Source organism: Gorilla gorilla, chromosome X (genome assembly GCF_029281585.2).
Source record: "Gorilla gorilla gorilla isolate KB3781 chromosome X, NHGRI_mGorGor1-v2.1_pri, whole genome shotgun sequence".
Taxonomy (NCBI): domain Eukaryota; kingdom Metazoa; phylum Chordata; class Mammalia; order Primates; family Hominidae; genus Gorilla; species Gorilla gorilla.
Window position 1 is genome coordinate 10812803 of NC_073247.2, and position 27566 is coordinate 10840368.

The following is a 27566-nucleotide window of genomic DNA, read 5'->3' on the forward strand; positions in this document are numbered from 1 at the left end:
TGCCGAGGCTCTGCCTGTACGAAGTGTGGTCCAGGGAGGGCTGATGAGGCTGCAGGATGAGAAGGCTTGACAGACCCCTTTCCCCAGAAGAGGGTCCCCAAAAGGCATTGCCCCTGAAGAGGGCTCCCCAAGACCTCATCCCTGAAAAGGGACTCCCAGGGTCACCCCCCTGAAAAGGGCTCCTCAAAAGGCCCCCCCAAAGGGGTCCCCCCAAGACCTGCCCTCTGAAGGAGGCCCCCCAAGACTTCCCCCGTGAAGAGGGCTGCCTCAAAGACTTCCCCCCTGAAGGTGCCCCCCAAGACCTGCCCCCTGGAAGAGGGCTCCCCAAGACCTCTCCCCCTAGAAGAGCCCCCTAAGACTTTTACCCTGGAAAAGGGCTCTCTGCAAAGCTTCCCTGGACGTGGGCCTTCGAGCTGGGCAGGTGGGGAGGAGCTGTGTACTCAACATCATCCTTAGGATCTGTTGTCCTCCCGCTTCCCCTGCCCCGGTCCCCAGATAAATCCAGAGGCTGTTTTAGAGCCAGACGGACACTCCTGGTATGCACCAGACACTCATAGTGCAGTGCTCGCCGAGTGGAGGAGGAGGGAGTGGGTGAACCCGGCCCGCCAGGCTGCCCTGCACAGAATTCCAGCCGTGTCACCCCACTGGTTTTTAAATCATCACAATCCTCGGGATGTTCTGTGCATGCCACACACAGACTCTTAGAGTCCAGAGGTCCTGTTTTTGCACAGTTACTCCAATGAATAAAAAGACGGGCTGGGCGTGGTGGCTCACGCCTGTCATCTGAGCACTTTGGGAGGCCAAGGAGGGGTGGATTGCCTGAAGTCAGGAGCTGAAGACCAGCCTGGCCAACATGGTGAAACCTCGTCTCTACTGAAAATACAAAAAAATTAGCTGGGCATGGTGGTGGGCGCCTGTAATTTTAGCTACTGCGGAGGCTAAGGCAGGAGAATCGCTTGAACCCGGGAGGCGGAGGTTGTAGTGAGCCGAGATCACACCACTGCACTCCAGCCTGGGCCACAGAGTGAGACTGTCTCAAAAAAAAAAAAAAAAAAAAAAAGTTCCAGCAGACAGAAGGGAGAGGGAGAGGAACAAGCCCCAGGGACCCTTTATCCGGCTTCCTTCCACCTGGGGGACTCCGTCCACGGGCCCTTGGTTTAAGGGCAAATGGCGAGGGCACCAGAACAGAGGGAGGCCATGCCGGAGGTCCCTGCTGCAACCATGCGGCCCCCCAGCCCACTCCCAGCAGCCAAGATGAAGGGGGGCCTGGGCTCCCCCCTAGGGCAGGCGCCTCTGATTCTCTCCACCGAGAGGCCCCCCCATGCCGGCCTCTTCCTGGGGTGACTCCCAGAACCTTCTCGGACCCATGAACGTTTCAATTTGGGGTGGGGCCTTCCCTGGGCATCCAAGTGGTGGGAATCTGTCCCTAGCCCCTAGAACTCCTGGAGAGCTGGGCCCACCTCTGTCTCCATCCTGTCCCCATTCCCTGCCCCGGGTGGCAGGGGCTCGAGAGGAAGGAGCTCCATGCCTGAAAACCATCAAAGCAGGTTGCTTCCGAGATGGCCAGTGGTCACCTGAGATGGAGCAGAGAGCAGCTGTGGCGGGCATCTTCTCTAGAAGCCACCTGTGAGCCCTACGGAGGCCCCGGGCTTCGTGCCTTAAGACAGACGGCGTCCTGCAGGTACGCGGGGGATCCCTGCAGGCAGGGACTTTGCCTGCTTTCCCAGAACAGGACAGAGGAGTTTGGCTGGGGCAGCCCAGGGTGACCTGGATGCTGTAACCCCAGCTCTGGGCCAGGCTGACGTGGGAAGGGAGGAAGGAGGGACAGTTGCGGGCCAGGCTGACGTGGGAAGGAAGGGAGGGAGGAGCGAGGTAGGAGGGACAGAGGCCTGGCTGTTCTCCAGGGCCGGGCTCCGTGGCATCTCCTGGCAGCTGTCAGGTCCTGCTTGGCCCCACGCTGAGGCCAGTGTGATGGAGGGGTCTGGAAGCCTCATCCTTCTTGGTTGCCACGCGGTGAGGGCCACAGGCATGCGCCACTGCACTGGACTCCCCATTTCATCATCAAAGCCAAATTTTCTTTTTGCTTCATCTAGGCCTCCCATGGAGACACCATGTGTGATTGTAAAAAAAAAAAAAAAAAAAATGAGTCAGGCCGGGCACGGTGGCTCACGCCTGCAATGCCAGCACTTTAGGAGGCCGAGGTGGGCAGATCATTTGAGGTCAGGAGTTCAAGACCAGCCTGGCCAACATGGTGAAACCCCATCTCTACTAAAAATACAAAAATTAGCCGTGTGTGGTGGCGCATGCCCATAATCCCTGCACTGTGGGAGGCCGAGGTGGGTGGATCACCTGAGGTCAGGAGTTCAAGACCAGCCTGGCCAACATGGTGAAACCCCGTCTCTACTAAAAATACAAAAATTAGCTGGGTTTGGTGGTGCGTGCCTGTAATCCCAGCACTTTGGGAGGCCAAGGTGGTCGGATTACCTGAGGTCGGGAGTTCCAGACCAGCCTAGCCAACATGGTGAAACACCATCTCTACTAAAAATACAAAAATTAGGCGGGCATGGTGGTGGGTGCCTGTAATCCCAGCTACGCGGGAGGCTGAGACAGGATAATTACTTGATCCCGGGAGGTGGAGGTTGCAGTGAGCCGAGATCGTGCCATTGCACTCCAGCCTGGGCAACAGAGTGAGATTCTGTCTCAAAAAAGAAAAAAACAGACCAAAAAAAAAAACGGAGTCTGTCCAGAATTATACACAGTCACCCGTGCCAGGTAACAACCCTTCAGTCAACAGCGGCCTTCCTAGACAGCGGAGGTCCCAGGAGATGGTAATACCGTAGTTTTCCTGTGCCTTTATTTGTAGACAGACAAATCCCTACCATTGTATTACAGCAGCCTGCAGCACTCAGCACACTCACCTGCTGTCCAGGTTTGTAGCCCGGGAGCCTGGGGCCCTGCCATGCAGCCCAGGTAAGTAGCAGGCCGGGAGCTGGGGGCCCTGCCGCACAGCCCAGGTGAGTAGCAGGGTGTATGTGCCACGGCGGTATGTGTGAGTGCACCCCGGAATGGGCACACAAAGAGAATCGCCTAAGGATGCATTTCCCGAAACAGGTCCCTGTCATTCAGTGACACACATGACTGTGTGTGTGCGTGCACAGATGGGTGTGTATGTGTATGTATGTATACACACCTGAACACACACACCTCTACACACGTGCCTGTACACGGATAGAACACATCATTCACAGAATTTATGGAACACATAATTTATATTACATAAAATATATAGAGGTCAGTTTTGTTTTATTTATTTATTTAGACGGAGTCTCACTCTGTCGCCCAGGCTGGAGTGCAGTGGCACACTCTCGGCTCACCGCAACCTCCACCTACTGGGTTCAAGCCATCCTCCTGTCTCAGCCTCCCCCCCGTAGCTGGGATTACAGGCTCCTGCCACTACGCCTGGCTAGTGTTTGTATTTTCTGTAGAGACAGGATTTCGCTGTGTTGGCCAGGCTGGTCTCGAATTCCTGACCACAGGTGATACGCCCACCTCGGCCTCCCAAAGTGCTGGGATGACAGGCGTGAGCCACTGCACCCAGCCTATTTCAGCTGTTTTCTTTTTTCTTTCTTTTTTTTTTTTTTTTGAGATAGAGTTTCACTCTTGTTGCCCAGGCTGGAGTACAATGGCACGATCTTGGCTCACCACAACCTCCGCTTCCCAGGTTACAGTGATTCTCCTGCCTCAGCCTCCCCCCAGTAGCTGGGATTATAGGCACCCGCCACCATGCCCGGCTGATTTTTGTATTTTCTGTAGAGTCAGGGTTTCACCATGTTGGCCAGGCTGGTTTTGAATTCTTGACCTCAGGTGATCCGCCCCCCTCGGCCTCCCGAAGTGCTGGGATGACAGGCGTGAGCCACTGCACCCAGCCTATTTCAGCTGTTTTCTTAAAGCACAAAGCAACCTACACATTCTTCTGTGATACCAGGCCACTGTAAGGGTGGAGCAGCGTGTGACTTGGGTGTTATTGAGATCATCCGTGACCATTGCAGAAAACCACTCCCATCTGTGCAGCGGGCACCTTGAAATAGGCCGCCCAGGAGGCAGAGGGTGCACTTTGAAATAGGGCTAGGAGGCGGGGCTTGCACCTCGAAATAGGTCGCCCAGGAGGCGGGGCTTGCGCCTTGAAGTAGGCCGTCCAGGTGGCGGGGCTTGCACCTTGAAATAGGGCTAGGAGGCGGGGCTTGCGCCTCGAAGTAGGCCGCCCGGGAGGCGGGGCTTGCGCCTCGAAATAGGCCGCCCGGGAGGAGGGGCTTGCGCCCCGAAATAGGCCGCCCGGGAGGAGGGGCTTGCGCTTTGAAATAGGCCGCCCAGGAGGCGGGGCTTGCGCCTTGAAATAGGCCGCCCGGGAGGAGGGGCTTGCGCCTTGAAATAGGCTGCATAGGAGGCGGGGCTTGCACCTTGAAATAGGCCGCCCGGGAGGCGGGGCTTGCACCTTGAAATAGGCCGTCCGGGAGGCGGGGCTTGCACCTTGAAATAGGCCGTCCGGGAGGCGGGGCTTGCGCCTTGAAATAGGCCGTCCGGGAGGCGGGGCTTGCACCTTGAAATAGGCCGTCCGGGAGGCGGGGCTTGCGCCTTGTAGTAGGCCGCCCGGGAGGCGGGGCTTGCACCTTGAAATAGGCCGCCCGGGAGGCCGTTCTTGCACCTTGAAATAGGCCGTCCGGGTGGCGGGGCTTGCACCTTGAAATACGCCGCCCGGGAGGCGGGGCTTGAACCTTGAAATACGCCGCCCGGGAGGCGGGGCTTGCACCTTGAAATAGGCCGCCCGGGAGGCGGGGCTTGCGCCTTGCAGTAGGCCGCCCGGGAGGCGGGGCTTGTGCCTTGAAATAGGGCTAGGAGGCAGGGCTTGCACCTTGAAATAGGCCACCCTGGAGGCGGGGCTTGTGCCTTGAAATAGGGCTAGGAGGCAGGGCTTGCACCTTGAAATAGGCCACCCAGGAGGCGGGGCTTGCGCCTTAAAATAGGCCGCATAGGAGGCGGGGCTTGCGCCTTGAAATAGGGCTAGGAGGCGGGGCTTGCGCCTTGAAATAGGCCGCCTAGGAGGTGGAGCTTGCACTTTGAAATAGGCCGCCTAGGAGGCAGAGCTTGCACTTTGAAATAGGCCGCCTAGGAGGTGGAGCTTGCACTTTGAAATAGGCCGCCTAGGAGGTGGAGCTTGCACTTTGACATAGGCCACCCAGGAGGCGGGGCTTGCACCTTGAAATGGGGCTAGGAGGCGGGGCTTGCACCTTGAAATAGGCTGCCCAGGAGGTGGGGTTTGCGCCTTGAAATAGGCCGCCTGGGAGGGAGAGCTTGCACCTTGATATAGGCCGCCCGGGAGGTGGAGCTTGCACCTTGTAATAGGCCGCCCGGGAGGCGGGGCTTGCACCTTGAAATAGGCGTAGAAGGCGGGGCTTCCACCTTGAAATAAGTTGCCTGGGAGGCGGGGCTTCCACCTTGAAATAGGCCGCCCAGGAGGCGGAGTTTGCATCTTGAAATAGACTGCCCAGGAGGCCGAGGTTGCAGTGAGCCGAGATTGCATTATTGTACTCCAGTCTGGGCAAGAAGAGCTAAACTCCAGAGTCCGTCTCAGAAAAAGGAAAACAGCTGAAATATAGCAGACTGACGCCCAGCCCAGGAGCAGCTAAGCTGGGTGCTCGCGCCGTGAAAACAGCACCTAGGCCTGCTCCGGTTCTCCTCGCTTTGCAGATGCCTCCTGAACCTCAGTGCCTCCTGAGGTCAAGGCTGTGAGTGAAAGGGCTCCACCCCAGCCCAGCCCCAGGTTGGCCCAGCCACTCCCTGGTTGGGGGGCCAGGGAGGAAAGGGGGCTGTGTGGGCACCAGAGGGCGAACTGAGGTCTGAGGGTCGGGACACAGCCCGGGAAAAGCAACTGGGAGCGGAGCACGGGGGAAACGTGGATGCGCTGAGCTCCCTACAACCGCAGTGAGTGTGTGCCCAGGAGGGCCTCACGGGGTGGGTGTGAGTCTGGCCTGCCTGGGCTCGGGGTGGGGGGTGTTTACAGACGCATTTCAGCCCCGCAGCAGGGGCTGGGGAGGTCCCGCTCGTGACAGTCTCTGCACCAAGGCAGGAGAGATGGAAGCCGCCCAGAGAACTGCCACTCCATAGCCTGTGGGCATCCAGGGGTGAGGGGCAGCGATGGCGTCCCATGGAGGAAACACACTGGAAATCGTGCAGAAGATGGGAAGATGCAGGCTGGAGTGCGGAGAAGGACTGAGACCCTGCCTGGTAGACGGCACCGTCACAGCAGCCGTCGGCCTGCTAGGAGGTAGGAGAAAGCCCTGTCTCCATCGCCCTCCCCGGGAGTCCCCACTGGCTACTTTGGAAGGCTGCTGGTTCCCAGAACATCTGTGGGCTGAACAGTTATCCCTGGCTGTCCCTCCGTCCCCTCCTCCCCGAATGCAGCCTCCATCTCCTCCTCTAAAAATGTAGCCTCCATCCCCTCCTCCCCCATTTCAGCCTCCGTCCCCTCCTCCCCCAATTCAGCCTCCGTCCCCTCCTCCCTGAATGCAGCCTCCTTCCCCCCTCCCAAAATGCAGCCTCTGTCCCCACTCTGCAAATGCAGCCTCTTTCCCCTCCTCCCCCAATACAGCCTCCTTCCCCTCCTTCCCAAATGCAGCCTCCTTTCTCCCCTCCTTCCCAAATGCAGCCTCCTTCCCCTCCTCCCCAAATGCAGCCTCTGTCTCCTCCTCCCTAAATGCAGTCTTCTCCCTCATCAAAACCCCTACGGAGGAGGCAGAGACAGGCTTTTGCTTTCTTTATTCAGTCACGACTACACGCTCCTATGTGACTGTCCTATGGTACTTGGGGATCGGGCGGTCCACCTGCAGCCTGGGGGAGGACATCCCTATAATGAACATGCTGCCTGGGCTTCAGGGGGCCACTTTGGTGGCCAAGATGGCATCCAGGACACCCCCCAAGTGCACCACCTGCATCTGGTGGAAGCCGTGCAGCTCCAGCAAGCGCTGATACTCGCCCAGGCTCCGCTCCTTGCCTTCAGTCTGCACCAGCATGTTCAGTGACTGCATCAGGGTGTGCTGCGCCACCCTCTTCTCATCCAGGAGCGTCTCCACCAGCAGCAGGCCGGCCCCTGAGGGAGACAGCAGAGAGCTGGAGTCCTGGCCAGCCAGGCGGGGATCCTTCAGCGGGACACAGGGGACACAGCAGGCAACAGTAGCTCAGAACGGTGAGCAGAGGCTGCCGAGAACCCTTGCCCAGGGGGCCGACACAGGTAGGGGAGGGGAGAGAGACAGAGACTTGATGCAGGGCAGACAGACAGGGAGAAGGAGATTTGATCGAAAGATGGATGGATAGATGGATGCATCACCTGGACCTTTTCCGATTCTCCTGGATGCATGGATGAACAGATGGTAGATGATGGGTGGGTAGGTAGGTAGAAAGATGTATGGATAGGTGGACGCATGGATGAGAAAGATGGATGCATGAACAGATGGTAAGTGATGGGTAGGTAGACAGATGGATAGATGGATGCATGTATGAGATGGATGGATGGGTGAATAGATGGTAGATGATGGGTAGGTAGGTAGATGAGTGGATAGATGGATGAGATGGATGGATGGGTGAATAGATGGTACATGATGGGCAGGTAGACAGATGAATGGATGGACAGATGGATGCATGGATGAGATGGAAGGATGGGTGAATAGATAGTACATGATGGGTAGGTAGGAAGATGAATAGATGGGTGCATGGATGAGATGGATGGTTGGGTGAATAGATGGTAGATGATGGGTACGTAGGTAGATGGATGCATGGATGACATGGATGGATGGGTGAATAGATAGTAGATGATGGGTAGGTAGGTAGATGAATGGATGGATAGATGGATGCATGGATGAGATGGATGAATAGATGGTAGATGAGGGGTACGTAGATAGATGAATGGATGGATAGATGGATGCATGGATGAGATGGATGGATGGATGGGTGAATAGATGGTAGATGATGGGTACGTAGATAGATGAATGGATGGATGAATGCAGGCATGGATGAGATGGATGGATGGGTGACTAGATGGGTAGGTAGGTAGATGGATGTATAGATGGATGCATGCATGAGATGGATGGATGGGTGTATAGATGATAGATGATGGGTAGGTAGGTAGATGAATGGATGGATAGATGGATGCATGCATGAGATGGATGGATGGGTGAATAGATGGTAGATGATGGGTAGGTAGATGAATGGATGGATAGATGGATGCATGGATGAGATGGATGGATGGGTGAATAGATGGTACATGATGGGCAGGTAGACACATGAATGGATGGATATATGGATGTATGGATGAGATGGATGGATGGGTGAATAGATGGTACATGATGGGCAGGTAGACACATGAATGGATGGATATATGGATGTATGGATGAGATGGATGGATGGGTGAATAGATGGTAGATGATGGGTACGTAGGTGGATGGATGGATAGATGGATGCGTGGATGAGATGGATGGGTGAATAGATGGTAGATGATGGGTAGGTAGATGAGTGGATGGATACATGGATGAATGGATGAGTAGATGGTAGATGATGGGTACGTAGATAGATGAATGGATGGATAGATGGATGCATGGATGAGATGGATGGATGGGTGAATAGATGGTAGACAATGCGTACGTAGATAGATGAATGGATGGATAGATGGATGCATGGATGAGATGGATGGATGGATGGGTGAATAGATGGTAGATAATGCGTACATAGATAGATGAATGGATGGATAGATGGATGTATGGATGTGATGGCTGGGTGAATAGATGGTAGACGATGGGTAGGTAGGTGGATGGATAGATGGAGGCATGGATGAGATGGATGGGTGAATAGATGGGTAGGTAGGTAGATGGATGTATAGATGGATGCATGGATGTGATGGATGGAAGAGTGAATAGATAGTAGATGATGGTTAGGTAGGTAGATGAATGGATGGATAGATGGATGCATGGATGAGATGGATGGATGGGTGAATAGATGGTAGATGATGGGTAGGTAGGAAGATGAATAGATGGGTGCATGGATGAGGTGGATGGTTGGGTGAATAGATGGTAGATGATGGGTAGGTAGGTAGATAGATGGATGTATAGATGGATGCATGGATGTGATGGATGGATGGGTGTATAGATGATAGATGATGGTTAGGTAGGTAGATGAATGGATGGATAGATGGATGCATGGATGAGATGGATGGATGGGTGAATAGATGGTAGATGATGGGTAGGTAGGAAGATGAATAGATGGGTGCATGGATGAGGTGGATGGTTGGGTGAATAGATGGTAGATGATGGGTACGTAGGTAGATGGATGGATGCATGGATGAGATGGATGGATAGGTGAATAGATGGTAGATGATGGGTAGGTAGGTAGATGAATGGATGAATAGATGGTAGATGATGGGTACGTAGATAGATGAGTGGATGGATAGATGGATGTATGGATGTGATGGATGGTTGAATAGATGGTAGATGATGGGTAGGTAGGTGGATGGATGGATGGATAGATGGAGGCATGGATGAGATGGATGGATGGGTGAATAGACGGGTAGGTAGGTAGATGGATGCATGGATGTGATGGATGGATGGGTGAATAGATAGTAGATGATGGTTAAGTAGGTAGATGAATGGATGGATAGATGGATGCATGCATGAGATGGATGGATGAGTGAATAGATGGTAGATGATGGGTAGGTAGGTAGATGAATGGATAGATACATGGATGCATGCATGAGATGGATGGATGGGTGAATAGATAATAGATGATGGGTAGGTAGATAGATGAATGGATGGATAGATGGGTGCATGGAACAGATGGATGGATGGGTGAATAGATGGTAGATGATGGGTACATAGATAGATGGATAGATGGATGCATGGATGAGATGGATGGATGGGTGAACTGATGATAGATGATGGGTAGGTAGATAGATGAATGGATGGATAGATGGATGCATGGATGAGATGGATGGCTGGGTGAATAGATGGTAGATGATGGGTAGGTAGGTAGATGGATAGATGGATGCAGGGATGAGTTGGATGGGTGAATAGATAGTAGATGATGGTTAGGTAGGTAGATGAATGGATGGATAGATGGATACATGGATGAGACGGATGGGTGAATAGATGGTAGATGATGGGTAGGTAGATGAATGGATGGATAGATGGATGCATGGATGAGATGGATGGATGGGTGAATAGATGGTACGTGATGGGCAGGTAAATAGATGAATGGATAGATATAGATGGATGCATGCGTGAGATGGATGGATGGGTGAATATATGGTAGATGATGGGTAGGTAGATGATGGATGGATGGATAGATAATAAATGATAGATGACGGAGCATTGTTAGAAGGCCAGACGCAGTGGCTCACACCTATAATTGCAGCACTTTGGGAGGCAGAGGTGGGAGGATGGTTTGAGCCCAGGAGTTTGAAACCAACCTGAGCAACATAGTGAGACCCTTTCTCTATTTTATTTTTTTTAAAAAAGGATGATAGATAGATGTATAAAGAGAGACAGAGACAGGGTGGAGAGAGGGAGGAAGAGACAGAGAAGATAAGGAAGGAAAGGAGGAAGGAGGAGAGAAGAGAAACAGAGATTGATGATGATAGATGAGATACCTAAAAAGACAGAGGAGGAGACAGAGAGGAAGAGGGAGAAGAGAGAGAGAGAGAGAGAGAGGCCGGGTGCAGTGGCTCATGTCTTTAACCCCAGCATTTTGGGAGGCTGAGGCAGGAGGATCGCTTGAGCCCAGGAGTTTGAGGGTAGCCTGGGCAACATAGCAAGATCCCATCTCTACAAAAATTTAAAAAAAAAACCTAACAGGGCATGATGACAAATGCTTGTACTCCCAAATACTCGGGAGACTGAGGCAGGAGGATTGCTTGAGCGCAGGAGGTCAAGGCTGCAGTGAACTATGATGACACCACTGCACTCCAGCCTGGGTGACAGAGGGAGACTCCCATCTCCACAAAAAACTTTTTTTTTTTTTTTTTTTGAGACGGAGTCTTGCTGTGTTGCCCAGGCTGGAGTGCAGTGGCGCGATCTCTGCTCACTGCAACCTTCGCCTCCCAGGTTCAAGTGATGTCCTCTCTCAGCCTCCTGAGTAGCTAGAATTAGAGGCATGCACCACTACGCCGGGCTAATTTTTGTATTTTTAGTAGAGGCGGGGTTTCACCACGTGGCTTAGGCTGGTCTCGAACTCCTGACCTCGAGATCCGCCCACTTCGGCCTCCCAAAGTGCTGGGATTACAGGTGTGAGCCACCGTGCCTGGGCTCAGAAAAAACTTCTTAAAAAATTAGCTGGGCATGGTGATGCTTGCCTGTACGTCCAGCTACTCAGGAGGCTGAGGTGGGAGGACAGCTTGAGCCTAGGAGGTCAAGGCTGCGGTGAGCTGTGACTGCGCCACTGCACACCAGCCTGGACAGCAGAGTGAGACCTCGTCTCAAAAAATATAAAGAGAGCCGGGCGAGGTGGCTCACGCCTGTAATCCCAACACTTTGGGAGTCCCAGCTGGGTGGATCACCTGAGGTTGGGAGTTCGAGACCAGCCTGACCAACATGGTGAAACCCTGTCTCTATTAAAAATACAAAATTAGCCGGGCATGGTGGTGTGTGCCCGTAATCCCAGCTACTCGGGAGGCTGAGGCAGGAGAATCACTTGAACCCTGGGGGTGGAGGTTACGGAGAGCCGAGATCGTGCCACTGCACTCTAGCTTGGGCGACAGGGCGAGACTCCATCTCAAAAAAAAAAAGAGAGATAGATACACAGAGAAAGAGAGAAGGAAGGAGAGAGAGAGGGAGAGAGACAAGGATGGAAGTCTCTTGACCATTTGAGCCTATGGGGAGTCCTGTTTTAACACGCAGGTGCCAGGCCCTGGCTCTGTGAAGATAATTAAGCGTTGTCTGCAAATATTCCAGGAATTCTCACAGCAGCAAGAACGCTGAACTCTTGAGGGAGGCTGAGCGCCTGTCAGATTCCCTCAGGGCCAGCTCGTTCAACTGTGGAAACCCAATATGCAGCCCTGGCCTGAACCCCTGGAGCCAGGGGTTCCAGCAGCCCCACTGGGCTCTAGGAGCAGCCTTGGTGGACGGGGGAAAAAACCTGATGTGAAGGCTTTGAGCCGAGACGGTGCGTGCTGTGTGTGTGTGCACGTGTGTCTGCGTAGAAACACACAGATTAGATCCAGCTGACACTTCAGCAACACGGCTCTAAACTGTGGAGTCCACTCATGCGTGGATTTCCCTCTGCCTCGGCCGCCCCTGAGACAGCAACACCAGCCCACGGCTTCCTCCTCTTCTGCAGCCTCCTCAGTGTGAAGACCTTCTCAAGAATGAAGACCTTTATCATGAGCCACTTCAACTTCACGAATAGTAAATATATTTTCTCTTTAGGATTTTTTTTTTTTTTGAGATGGAGTCTCGCTCTGTTACCCAGGCTGGAGTGCGGTGACGCAGTCTTGGCTCACTGCAACCTCCGTCTCCAGGTTCAAGCGATTCTCCTGCCTCAGCCTCCTGCGTAGCTGGGATTACAGGCACCCGCTATCAAGCCCGGCTAATTTTTTGTGTTTTTAGTAGAGACGGGGTTTCACCATGTTGGCCAGGCTGTTCTCAAACCCCCGACCTCAGGTGATCCGCCCACCTTGGCCTCCCGAAGTGCGGGGATGATAGGTGCGAGCCACCGCACCTGGCCACACTGGCCAACTTTAAATACAGCAGATTTACCCTCCACAATTTGGCGGGCCTCTCACCCAGACGCTGGACCTGCCAACCTCCAAAGTCACATAAGCCAATTCTTTTTTTGTTGTGGTGGTTCTTTTTTGACACCGAATCTCACTCCGTCGCCCAGGCTGGAGTGCAATGGCGCAATCTCGGCTCACTGCAATCTCCACCTCCCGGGTTCAAGCGATTCTCCTGCCTCAGCCTCCGAAGTACCTGGGATTACAGGTGCGCACTACCACACCTGCCTCATTTTTGTATTTTTAGTAGAGACGGGGTTTCACCATGTTGGCCAGGCTGGTCTCGAATTGCTGACCCCAGGTGATCCACCTGCCTCAGCCTCCCAAATTGCTGGGATTATCGGCATGAGCCACCATGCCTGGCTAATTTTTGTATTTTTAGTAGTGACGGGGTTTCACCACGTTGGCCAGGGTGGTCTGGAACTCCTGACCTCAGGTGATCCGCCCGCCTTGGCCTCCCAAAGTGCTGGGCTGACAGGCGTGAGCCACCGCGCCCGGCCTCCTTGTAAAACTTGAACCCAAAATACTATGTCTTAACAAAAACAGCGAACCTGACGATGGGCTCTCACCTGGCTTGCAGCTGTCGGCGACCCTGCTGAGTAACTTGTGGACTTTGTCGTCTGGCCAGTCATGCAGGATCCGGCACAGGACGTACAGCTCAGCGCTGGGGAGGGGGTCCCTGAAAAAGTCACCTGGTTTAAAGACAAAAGGAGACACGTCCGTCAGGTATGGAAGAAGCAGTCCTCCCCGGACAGATCCTGGGACGGCCACCTGCATCCTAAATCAGGGACAGAGAAGAGAGGGGTGTGGGCAGGAATGGGTGTTCCTGAAGTATATCCCCGTGGGGACTTGAACAGAGCTCCATGAGGAGCTGGTTAGTGATGCCACGCCCGTGTGGTTTGACTCCGGCTGAGAAAACGCTGGGGACAGTGGCTCACACCTGTAATCTCAGCATTTTGGGAGCCTGAGGTAGGCAGATTGTCTGAGCTCAGGAGTTCGAGACCAGCCTGGGCAACACAGGGAAACCCCATCTCTACTAAAAATACAAATTAGCTGGACAGGGGTGGCGGGTGCCTGTAATTCCAACTACTCGGGAGGCTGAGGTAGGAGAATTGCTTGAACCTGGGAGGTGGAGGTTGCAGTGAGCTGAGATCGCGCCATTGCACTCCAGCCTGGCTGACAAAAAAAAAAAAGGAAGGCAAGGGAGGAAAAAAGCAGGAAATTCAGGGGCACCACCTGGGCGAGGCAGGCAGAGTCGGCGCAAATGGACGTGTGCCAGGGAGAGTCGGGGCTGCACTGCCGTTGACTGGGCAACAGTGGGGCCTTCTCTGGTGATCCCCTGATCCAGGCGCCCCGGGAGGGTTGCCTGTTGGGGGGAGTGTGCGTAGCTGCACGCCCCTCTGTAATTGCTGAAATAAAAAGATGGTCTGCTGTAGTGCAGTGAATGGTGTCCCCTTAAAAGATACATTCAGGGGCTGATCCTCCGTCGCTGGGAATGGGACCTTATCTGGAAATAGGGTCTCTATGGATGTCATTGAGTAAAGAATTTCAAAATGAGGTCATCCTGGAGTAGGGTGGGCCCTAAATCCAATGGCAGGTGTCCTTCTAAGAGACAGAAGAGGAGACAGACACAGAGGAGAAGGCCACGTGGAGACGGAGGTAGAGACTGCAGTGATGCGGCCACAAGCCCAGGGATGCCTGGAGCCCCCAGGAGCTGGGAGAGGCAGGGCAGGAAGGATCCTCCCCTAGAGCCGCTGGAAGGAAGCACACCCAACTGCATTGTGTTGGATGGTGACGTCCAAAAGATCTGTCCATGTCCTAAGCCCCAGAACCTGGGAATGGGACCTCATTTGGAAAAAGGTTCTTTGCAGATGTGATTAAGGATCTGGAGATGGGATCACGCTGGAGTAGGATGGACCCTAAATGCAATGACAGGTGTCCTTCTAAGAGACAGAAGAGGAGACACAGACACAGAGGAGAAGGCCACGTGGAGAAGGAGGCAGAGACTGGAGTGATGTGGTCAGAAGCCCAGGGATGCCTGCAGCCCCCAGGAGCTGGGAGAGGCAGGAAGGATCCTTCCCTAGAGCCCCCAGAGGGAACACAGCCCTGAGATGCCTTGATCTCAGACTTCCGGTCTGCAGGACAGGGAGAGGATAAATAGCAAGCTGTGAGTTGCATGAGGGGAAAGAAGGGGTGGGAGAGTGTGTGGTGGGAAGTATGACCTGTTTTCCCCCAGCTGCAAGGAGAAGGTGCTCTTTCAGGGCTCATGATTTTAAACTTTAGCATTTCCGGCCAGGCAGGGTGTAATCTCAGCACTTTGGGAGGCCAAGACGGGTGGATCACCTGAGGTGAGGAGTTTGAGACCAGCCTGGCCAACATGGTGAAACCCCATCTGTACTAAAAATACAAAAATTAGCCAGGCGTGGTGGCGGGCACCTGTAACCCCAGCTACTTGGGAGGCTGAGGTGGGAGGATCACTTGAACCCAGGAAGTGGAGGTTGCAGTGAGCTAAGATCACGCCACTGCACTCCAGCCTGGGTGACAGAGCGAGACACCATTCAAAAATAAATAAATAAATTTTGGCATTTCTGTCTCTGCAGATCTGGCAAATCAGAAGCACAGCTATCATGATGTCCTACAGGAGGACCTGTAGGGTGGTTATGGTTTGTTTTTTTAAAAACTAGAAAAGCATCCAGGAACCTCTGGGGGAGGGGTGTGGAGGTCCCCAGCACCTGCGCCCACAGGCCTGGCCGCTGTCGGATGGTGCTGAGTTACAGCACGTCAGGTGTCTCTTTTTTTATTTTTATTTTTTTTGAGATGGAGTTTTGCTGTGTTGCCCAGGCTGGAGTGCAATGGCGCGATCTCGGCTCACGGCAAGCTCCGCCTCCCGGGTCCAAGCGATTCTCCTGCCTCAGCCTCCCGAATAGGTCTCTTTTTTTATTTTTATTTTTTTTGAGATGGAGTTTTGCTGTGTTGCCCAGGCTGGAGTGCAATGACGCGATCTCGGCTCACAGCAAGCTCCGCCTCCCGGGTCCAAGCGATTCTCCTGCCTCAGCCTCCCGAATAGGTGGGATTATAGGCACCCGCCACCATGCCCGGCTAATTTCTGTAATTTTAGTAGAGATGGGGTTTCACCAGGTTGCTCAGGCTGGTCTCAAACTCCTGACCTCAGGTGATCCACCCGCCTCAGCCTCCCAGAGGGCTGGGATTCCAGGCGTGAGCCTGGGCACGTGGCCCAGGCGTCTCCTGTCAATCCATCCTGGCCTCAGCAGCTGCCACCTGGAAGTTCTCCTTCAAGTCTAACCTAAGGCCGCCCTGTGACGGCTCTCGGGTCAGTTACTTCCGTGACCTCGGCACCGTGGATGCCCATGAATGCTGATCTCGGCTGTTCCCCATCTCCACTCACCTCCCGTCTCAGCTACTTGCACCGATGATAACTTCACACAGCCGTCCCCCTGTTTATTTTTATTTATCATTATTATCATTGTCTTTTTTTTTTTGAGTTGGAGTTTCGCTCTTGTTGCCCAGGCTGGAGTGCAATGGTGAGATCTCAGCTCACTGCAACCTCTGCCTCCCAGGTTCAAGCGATTTTCCTGCCTCAGCCTCCTGAGTAGCTGGGATTACAGGTGCCCACCACCACACCTGGCTAATTTTTGTATTTTTAGTAGAGATGGGGTTTCACCATGTTGGCCAGGCTGGTCTCAAACTCCTGACCACAGGGGATCCACCCGCCTCAGCCTCCCAGAGTGCTGGGATTACAGGCGTGAGCTACTGTGCCCAGCCTTGTCCACCTGTTTGGAGATGCCCTCGTGTCTGTGTGGACCCGCAGAGAGAGATGCACAGGCAGACCCACGGACGCAGACACAGACACACAGGCACACACACATAGACCCATCCAGATGCACAGACATGTAGACACAAAGGCACACACCACAAGACATGCACACACGGACACATGCACGGACACACAGATACACTGACAGGTACACACATGGACACACAGATACACCAACAAGACAGGCACACACACACACGGACACAGAGATACAGTGACAGGCACACGCGCGCACAGAGACACATGCACAGATGGGCACACTCACGCACGGACAGTGATACACCAACAGGCACGCAGACATGCACAGATGGGCACACACAGACACGCACGGACACAGATACACCAACAGACAGGCACACGCACACAGATGCAGACATGCACAGATGGGCGTGCACACACACACACGGGGCCCGTGACAGGCACACAACGCACACACAGACGCAGACATGCACAGATGGGCACACACACATGGACATACACCAACAGATAGACATGCACAGATGGACACACACACACACATGGACATACAGATACAGCGGCAGGCACACGCACACGGATGCAGACATGCACAGATGGGCACACACGCACGGACACACAGAGATACACCAACAGGCACACAGACGCAGACACACATACACACATACATACACCCACACAGACGCACAGAAACACACATACCCTCACAGACACATATGCAAGCACACACCACAGAGAGTTGCACACACACAAACTCAGATGCAGACACACAGACACATTCTTACGCGCACACACACAAGGACATACCACACAGTCATGCACACACAGACAGATGCGCACACAGACGTACACACAAGCACAGCAGTGACATGCACACACAGCATGCACACAGACACAGATGGGCACACAGATGCACACACACAGACATGTACACATATATCCACGCAGACACACATACCCTCAGACACACACCACAGAGGTGCACACACACACACGGACTCAGACACACGGAGACATTCTGACGTACAGACACGCATGCAAGGACACACCACACAGAGACGTGCACACACAGACTCAGAAACACACAGAGACAGAGACACACAAGCACAGCAGACGATCACATATCCACACAGACACACACCATGCACGTAGATGCAGACACACAGACAAGCACACACAGATACATGCACACAGACACACAACCACAGCAGTCACATATGCACACAGACAACCACCGGCACACAGCATGCACACAGATGCAGACACAGGCACACAGAGATGCACACACAGACATACACATACCCACAAAGACGCACACACATACCCTCACAGAAACATATGCAACCACACACCACAGAGACGTTCACACACACGCACACACAGACACCCAGAGACAGTTTCACGCAGAGACACACACACAAGGACATACTACACACAGAGACAGACATACAAGCACAGCAGTCACATATGCACACAAGATACAGACAGCATGTACACACATGCAGACATGTACACACAGACACATGCACACAGGGACACACACACACACAACCACAGCAGTCACATACACACACAGACACCAGCACAGCATACACACAAATGCAGACACAGACGGGCACACAGAGACGCACATACACAGACGTGCACACATATATCCACACGGACGCACACACATCCCCTCACAGAAACATATGCAACCACACACCACAGAGACTTGCAGACACACATGGACACAGACACCGTCTCATGCACAGACTCACACACAAGGACATACTACACACAGACGTGCACACAGACACAGCAGTTACATATGCACGGAAGACACACACCATGCACACAGATACACAGACATGCACACACAGACACACATGTACACAGACACACACAAGCACGACAGTCATATGCACACAGACACCCACCGGCTCACACAGCATGCACACAGATGCAGACACACACACAGACATGCACACATATACCCACACAGACACACACATACTCTCACAGAAACATATGCAACCACACACCAGAGACGTGCACACACATGCGGATGCAGACACACACAGACATTCTCACGCACAGACACGCTCCAGGGCATACCACACACATGCACACACACATGCACAGAGACACACACAAGCACAGTAGACAGTCCCATTTGCACACACATACCCACCACGAAGACGCCCAGGCAGAAACACAGGTGCGCACACAGCCATGCACTCTGTCTAGAAAGAGATGCTGGAGTCTGGAAAAGGTTAGCAGGGTGAACAGGAGGAGGGCTCACCTGCGGCGAAGTGGATCTGCCCTGCCTGCGGTCCGGGGGGTTGGAAGTGGGCGGCCAGCTCGATGATGTCCGGGAGGTCAAACACAGTCACCTGCATACGAGGGTACTCACGGGCCAGCTCTCGGGCCAGTGCACCCGTGCAGCCTGCGGGGAAGGAAATGCATGCTCTGTGGCTGGGTCGTCTATGGAACTCTGACGACTCTCCAAAGCTCAACCGGGGCAGAAGTAATGTTCAAGGGCATAGCATTGAGACCCATGCTGGAAGGGAAAGCCAGTGGTGGGGAGCTCGCTGGTATCCCAGACAAGACTGTACAAGCAGTTGAGTGTGGGGGCACAGACCTGCAGGGAAATCCTTCCAGCCCAGGGGTGGAGGGCTGTACTCCCTTCTCCTTCCTGCCGTGGGGATGTAGACACAATGGCCGGTGCTACAGCAGCCACTCTGGGCCACGTGTAGGGGGTACAGACCTACAGGGAAATCCTTTCTGCCCAGGGGTGGGGGCTGTACTCCTCCCTTCTCCTTCCTGCTATGAGGATGCAGACATGATGGCTGGTGCTACAGCAGCCACTCTAGACCACAAGGAGGAGAGGCATTCAGAGGTTGGGGAAATGTAAGCTGATGGTGTGAGAATCGTACCAGGCCCCTGATCCCCCAGCAGCCCTTGGGAATGTGTCTACTGCTCCACCCACTGTCCAGGGCTGGGGTGGGGTGGAGGGTGAGTCAGGATATAATCAGACTTGCTGAGGGGAATCAAGGGGTTCCAAGGTGCTCTGCCTCAGCTCTGCAGCCAAAAGAGAGGGCCCCGGAGTTTCTAGGGGGGCATTTAGGCATCCCTGGGGTCCTCCTGGAACTTGGGAATATCCACTCAGCCTGGCCCAGTTCAGGTCATTATTAGGTTTGTCAATGGAAAAAGGCAGTTTGCAGGTGTCCTGAGCAGGGAAGATAACTGTCAACTGTGGCTTAATAAACGAAAGTAAGGAGAGCCCTGGTGGGGGGGCCACCCACCTCCCACGTCGCAGGCGGAGGAGAAGTGGGACAGATTGAAGGCCGTGGCCACCTGGCACGCAGTCAGCTTCGTCATGCCGTGCATGGCCCGCATGAACCTCAGCCGCGTCTCCGGGCTCTGGTAGTACGCGTCCTGGAACACAGCGGGTGCTTAGGGGCACCAGAGAACATGGGCCGAGGGCTCACCCAGCCTCTCCCCGGGGGTCGGGGGGAGAAGTGCAGGGCTCCAGGGCGTGAGGGCTCAGCCGTGCCTGGGCTGCAGAGTGGGCTTCATGCCACAGCTGTGTGGGATACCCCTGTCTGTGTGGGGGCTGGGCTGGCTGGGGACAGAGGACCCCAAAGTGGTGGACGATCTCCTTGGAATCACTTGGTTCACACCACAGCCTGAACTCCAAGCGTCTGAGTTTCGCAGTAGGCTTTTCACAATAAAGCTTTTCACCCTGGAGGCTCCGGGTGGCCCACAAACATCTCACTGGAGAAAACCGGGAGAGAAGCCACAATGTCTCTGCAGGTGCCCCGGCTCATCCTTCACCACAATGGTGTGGTGTGCAGAGGAGAAGCTCCTCCGAGCTTCTCCAAGTCCCCCCAGTGGCACCTACCCCGGGTCCCAGAGGAGCCCAGGCTCGTCCTGGCTCAGTGCTGTGTCCAGGGTTCGCCTGGACATCCTGTCCCTGCAGGGCAAGCAAGCCCAGCTGAGAATGCTTCTGAGCCCCGCTCCCAGCAGGATAGCTGGTCTCCATCCTGGCTCCCTAAATCCCGCGGGGGCTCCCTGGACCTCCCCTGCGTGGGTGGCAATCATGGGGCTCAGGGATCTGTCCTCTGCGATGCCCAGGCTGACTGCTCACGCCAGCTCAGGGCCCCTGTCCATGCCTCTCGTCTTCTCCACCACTGGCTTCTCTCTCTCTCTGACTCCTCCCTTGGTCTCTGTCTGTCTCTGTTTGTCTCCCTCTGTGTGTCTCTGTCTTCCTCTTTCTCTCTCTGTTTCTGTCTCCTTCTGTCTGTTTCTATCTCCCTCTGTCTCTGTCTCTGATGTCTGTCTCCTGTTTCTCACTATCTGCCTCTATCTCTGTCTCTCCAAGCCTCCCTGTCTCTGTCTCCGTACCTCATTGTCTCTTTCTGTCTCCCATCTCCCTCTATGTCTGTCTGTCTCTGTCTCCATCTTTGTTTCTGTCTCCCTATCTCTGCCTCCTGTCTCTCAGGTCTCCCTGTCTCTCCGTCTCTCTCCCTATCTCACTATCTCTGTCTCCCATCTCCGTGTCTGTCTCACTCTATCTCTGTCTCTGTCTCTCTGTTTCTGTCTCCCTCTATCTCCCTGTCTGTCTGCCTCCATCTCTGTCTGTCTGTCTCCCTCTATCTTTCTGTCTGTCTATCTCTCTCTCTCTGTGTGTCTCCCTCTGTCTGTCTGTCTCTCCCCAACATCTGCAGGAAGCCCCCGGCTCCCTGGGGCTCATCTCTGCATCACACACACACACCCTGACTCAGTGCTCACTGCCACAGAAGCTCGGCCAGCGCTGCCAAGGAGGAATGAGGCCATGGCCAGCTGAGCTCACAGCATAATCCCCACGCCTGGCTGGCACAGCCCTGCAGACCGAGACCCACCCATCTGCACAGGCCCCACGGACCCCACCACATCTCACACGTCCACCTCAGGAAGGTTCTGGGCGGGGAAAGGGGAAGGAGGGGCGAGAGGATGCAGGGAGCGCTTTGCAAACAGCGGCCTCAGATAAGCAAGTGTCAGTTCCATTGAAGCAAAGAAGAAACAGGTCATTCATTTAAGGCAGCCTGTCCAACTCCTTCCTATTTCTATTTTTCCGACAGAGTCTTGTTCTGTCACCCGGGCTGGAGTGCAGCAGCACCATCATGGCTCACACTGCAGCCTTGACCTCCCAGGTTCAAGTGATCTTCCCACCCACCTGGGCCTCCCAAAGTAGCGGGCTAATCATATCTGGCTAATTGTTAATTTTTTTTTTTTTTTTTTTTTTTTGAGATGGAGTTTCGCTCTGTCGCCCAGGCTGGAGGGCAGTGGCGTGATCTCAGCTCACTGCAACCAGCACATCCCCGGTTCAAGCGATTCTCTTGAGTAGCTGGGACTACAGGCACGCGCCACCATGCCCAGCTAATTTTTTTTGTATTTTTAGTAGAGACGGGGTTTCAGCATGTTGGCCAGGCTGGTCTCACACTCCTGACCTCAGGTGATCAGCCCACCTTGGCCTCCCAAGCTAGCTGGGATTACAGGCTCATGCCATCATGCCCAGCCTAATTGTTAATTTTTTTGTAGAGATGGGGTCTCACTATGTTGCCCAGGCTGGTCTCAAACTCCTGGGCTCAAATCATCCTCCCAACTTGGCCTCCCAAAGTGCTGGGAGTGACAGGTGTGAGCCCCTGAGCGTGGCCTTCAAACCTGTTTCTAGGAGGAAATTCTATTTTCATCAGCTGCTGGATAACAGTGGAGGAAGTCTACCTTGCACCTGTTCTAGGGCTGAGTGACGCAACAGCCACAGGACTAAGTTCTCCAGGCAGAATGAGCAAAGCCTTTGGGATCTGTCAGACTGGAGACAGACTGATCAAGGTGCCTACTGATCTGTGTGTCAAAGTGTTTTAGCAAAATGCATGCCAGATGGAAAGGTGTCCACGGGGGTGTTACACTACCTGGAACAGATCTTCCACCTTCTTCCCCAACGCCCTGTGGTGCTGGTTTGTTCCCTCTCGGATGGCAAACTCCAGGTATGTAAAGAGGTTCCAGGTGAGGTCATTATTGTGCATGATGAAGCCGTGCAGAGAGTACTCGCCATCCGATGCCAGGTAGACGTTCGCTGTCTCTGTGTTACTGTAACCTGAAGAAATGGGGACAGTCGTGTGACCTCCTAACGAGAAAACCCAAGGAAACCTGACCGTAGGGGATGTATCATTGAGATGTTAAAATAAACATCACCCATCTGACTATAGCAAACCGTACACTCAAGGAAACCTGACTATAGGGGATGCATCATTCAGATGTTAAAATAAACATCATCCATCTGACTATAGCAAACCGTACACTCAGGGTCAGCTGGGCAGGAAAACAGCAGCCACCACGCCCCAGCTGTCAACTGCTGTAACTGTTACCCACTGAGGCTGATCCTTCATGATCGTGGCCACGCTCAAGTTCCCAGTTATGCAGGCAAACACCCATCTAGATGTGGCTGTGGAGGTGCGTTGTAGCTGGCGTTTGCATCTACCATCGGTTTGACTTTAAGGAGATTAACCCCCCAAAATGTGCGCTGGCCTCATCCAGCTCATTGAAAACCCCAGAAGCAAACATTGGGCTTTCCTGAGGAGAAATTCCACTTGAAGATGGCAGCAGCAGCTCCTGCCTGAGCTTCCAGCCTGCTGGCCTGCCCTGTGGATTTTGGACTTGCCAGCCCACGCAATCACGTAAGTCCTCAAGATAAATCTCCTAGGTTATATCCTAGGGGTTCTGTAACCCTGGAGAGCCCCAAATGATACAGGGAACTTCATCCTCCACCCACTTCATGCCCAGGTCAGCTGTCCATAGACCCAGTCCCCAAGCTCCCTTCCAGGATGCCCCCTCCCACAGAATGGGAGGCTGGAAGGTGGAGAAGTTGGTGGAGACCTGTATATGGAAACAGATGGCCTTGCACCACTCCGGTCCTCCTATGTAAGAAACAGCCCTGTGTTCATGTTCATCATGAAATGTTACTGTTTTCCCACCGAGCTGACCCTGAGTGTACAGTTTGCTATAGTCAGATAGATGACATTTATTTTCATCATGAATAAATGATGAGACCTATGGTGAGGCAGAAGCAGCTTCTGCAGACGTGGAACTGCTCCTAGGACTCAACTGCACAAAGCATTGTCAAAAGGAGTTGGAACAAGCTTTCATGGTGCTGGTGATGAAAAGCCTTTCACCATATTCATCATTATTTTCTTTCTTTTAATTTTTTAATTTTTTTTTGAGATGGAGTCTCACTCTTTCTCCCAGGCTGGAGCGCAGTGGCAGGATCTCAGCTCACTGCCAGCTCCGTCTCCTGGGTTCATGCCATTGTCCTCCCTCAGCCTCCTGAGTAGCTGGGACTACAGGCACCTGCCACCATGCCTGGCTAATTTTTTGTATTTTTAGTAGAGACAGGGTTTCACCGTGTTAGCCAGGATGGTCTTGATCTCCTGAACTCGTGATCTGCCTGCCTTGGTCTCCCCAAGTGCTGGGATTACAGACGTGGCCTATTCATCATTATTTTCAATACAGGAGAATGGTCCTGAACTGCTCTGGCTGGGGAAGATGTTCTGGCTTCTATGTTCCAGCCTCTAAGGATATAGTCACATGTCTCTGTGGTAAGGGCACAGCCTTTGGAGCCTCAACCAGGGCATGCTTTGTCTCCTAATCACAGAAGCACAGCCACCTCTGCCCAGGTGTCATCTGTCGTCCTGCCCTTCCCAAGCTACTCAAGGACTTGGCCATGTGCTCTCCGTTCTAGCACCGTGCTGAAGAGTTCTGTTCAATTCAGAAAACACATTGTCATCCATCCATCCATCCACCCATTCACCCACCCATCCAGTTATCCACTCACCCACCCATCTAATCATCCACCCATCCATCTGCTGATCCACCCATTCATCACTCATCTATGCATTCCCCCACCCATCCAATCCACCGATCCACCCATCTACCCACTCGTCCATCCATTCCCCCACCCAGCTACCCATCCAGCAATCCACTGATACATCTATCCATCCATCCTCCCGTCCATCTGTCCACCCACCCATGCATCTATTCACCCACCCTCCCAATCATCCACCCAGCCATGCACCCATCCATCCACTCATCCATCCATTCACACGCCCACCCATCCACATGCCCACTCATCCATCCATCCACCTATCCACCCATCCACTGATGGATCCACTGATCCATCCACCCATGCATGCATCCATCCATCCACATCCATTTATCCATTCATTCCCCCACCCATCCAATCACTCATCCATCCATCCATCCATCCATCCATCCACCCACCCACCTACCCATCCATCCACCCATCCACTGATCCATCCACCCATGCATGCATCCATCCATCCACATCCATTTATCCATTCATTCCCCCACCCATCCACTCACCTATCCATCCATCCATCCACCCACCCATCTGTTCACCCACCCTCCCCATCATCCACCCAGCCATGCACCCATCCATCCATTCATGCACTCAGCCACATGCCCACTCATCCGACCACCCATCTACCCATTCATCCATCCATTCCCCCACCCAGCTACCCAACCACCGATCCACTGATACATCTATTCATCTACCCTCCCATCCATCCATCCACCCACCCATCCATCTATTCACCCACCCTCCCAATCATCCACCCAGCCAGGCACCCATCTATCCACTCATCCATCCATTCACACGCCCACCCATCCACACACCCATTCATACATCCATCCACATATCTATCCACTCACCCATCCATCCACACATCCATCAGTCCATCCGTCCATCCATCCATCCACTCACCAACTTATCCATCCACCCATCCATCCACTTACCCACCCATCTATGCACTCATCCACCAATTCGTCGATCCATCCAACAATCTACCCACTTTTCATTTATCCATCCATCCATCCATCCACCCATCCGTCCACACACCCACTCATCCATCGATCCACACATCCATTCACCCACCTACCCATCCAGTCATCCACCCATCCATCCACACATCCATCCACACATCCATCCATCTATCCACTCACCCACTCATCCATCCACCCATCCATCCACTTACCCACCCATCTACCCACCCTTTCATTTATCCATCCACCTCTCCACCAATCCATCCACCTTCCCATCCATGCATCTACCCATCCATTGATCGATCCATCCGTCCATCCACCCACCCATCCATCCATCCATCCTTCCTCCCATCCATCTATCCACCTACCATCCATCCATCTATCCATCCATCCATTTATATATCTATCAACTCTACCCATCATCTACGTATCTATCATCTATCTATATCAATGTATCTATGCATTTATCATCTATCTATGTTATCTGTCTACCCATCCATACACATTATCTGTCTATAAAAATAAATAAGCAAGTAAATCAATGTCTGTGTACACCCTATTGGGTTCTGTTTCTCAGGAGAACATGGACTGATACAGCCCCTTTGAGACTAGAGCCCATAAGGAGGTCACGCTTCTCTTATGTGCTCGCAGCTGCCACTGTTCCCTCTCTGTCATTCACCCTCTGCTTCTCACCCCTTCGGGAAAAGCAGCATTCCTGAGGGCAGAGTGACAGAAGGTGTGGCCCTCCTTCCTCGCTCTGCCCAGGCTCCAGGTCACCTTCCCTCAGTGACTTCCACCTGCAAAGATTCTCAGAGCAAAACCCGCTGGGTCCTGTCACCTTGCTCTGTCTTCTCCAGGAGCCCCATGGCAGCACAGATGTCCAGAAGCCTCTCCGTTCCACACGCAGAGGCGTCCACTTTGCTGGCAATATCCACAGCCTTCTGGGGTGCTTCATCTTTTAACAAATCAAACACCTTCAGTTTGCAAGCGGTGAACAGGGCCTGTTAAAAACAAGTGCAGAGAGACTCATTAAGTCACTTGTCGAGTACTTTTTACTCCCACAGACTCAAAAGATGGAGGCCAACGTTGTCAAAAGTATACAACTTGGCCACTGAGCCTTCTTTCACAGAGAACGGTGGGGATTTATAGGACCAAGTCCCCAGCTATAAAACAAGGTGTACACAAGGTAAAAGCACATCAACGAATATCATGCAGAAAAACTAGCCCATGGGAGAAAAATCAACATGCTGCAGATATGGGCTGAGTTCAAAACCCGTATGTTGAACTCCTAATCCTCCCAGTCCCTCAGGATGTGACTGTATTTGTAGGCATGGTTTTAAAGAAGTGATTCAGGTAAAATGAGGTCATTTGGGTGGACCCTAATCCAATAGGACTGGGGTCCCTATAAGAAAAGGAGGACACAGACACACACAGAGGGACGACCCTGTGAGGACACAGGGAGAAGACAGCATCTCCAAGCCCAAGAGAGAGGCCTCAGGAGGAACCAGCCCTGCCCACACGTTGATACTGGACTTCCGGCCACCAGGACTGTGGGAGAGTCAATGTCTGTTGTTTATAAGCCACCCAGTCTATGGTATTCTGTGATAGCAGCCTGAAATGGACTAAGACACCTCATAAAAAGAGGAGATGAGGACAAAGACACACACAGGGATGACCCAGGGGGAAGACGGTGCCTACAAGCCCAGGAAAGAGGCCTCAGGAGGAACCAGCCCTGCCCACACCTGGATGTCGGACTTCCAGCCTCCAGGACTGTAGGAGAATCAATGTCTGTTGTTCATAAGCCACACACAGAGGGATGACTTGGGGGAAGACGATGTCTCCAAGCCAAGGAGAGAGGCCTCAGGAGGAAGCAGCCCTGCCCACACCTCGGTCTCAGACGTCCAGTCTGTAGGACTGTGGGATAATCAATGTCTGTTGTTTATAAACCACCCAGTCTATGGTATTCTGTGATAGCAGCCTGAAATGGACTAAGACACCTCATAAGAAAAGGAGATGAGGACACAGACACACACATAGGGACAACCCTGTGAGGGCACAGGGAGAAGACGGCGTCTCCAAGCCCAGGAG

General features: G+C 53.4%; 1 protein-coding gene across 3 annotated transcripts in view; it reads right to left on the minus strand.

The window, feature by feature from the left end:
• Positions 1–6796: 6796 nt before the first annotated feature.
• LOC101150363 (acetylserotonin O-methyltransferase like) overlaps positions 6797–27566 on the minus strand; it is a 57961-nt gene continuing 37191 nt past the window's right edge. For all 3 annotated transcript variants that reach the window (XM_055376319.2, XM_063702869.1, XM_055376320.2), the window contains 6 exons: positions 26317–26479; positions 22553–22737; positions 19904–20036; positions 18901–19044; positions 13375–13497; positions 6797–7144 (listed from right to left, as the gene is read on the minus strand). In XM_055376319.2, coding sequence (XP_055232294.1) covers positions 6927–7144; positions 13375–13497; positions 18901–19044; positions 19904–20036; positions 22553–22737; positions 26317–26479 — 966 coding nt within the window. In that variant the 3' untranslated portion in view covers positions 6797–6926. The remainder of the gene's footprint in view (positions 7145–13374; positions 13498–18900; positions 19045–19903; positions 20037–22552; positions 22738–26316; positions 26480–27566) is intronic.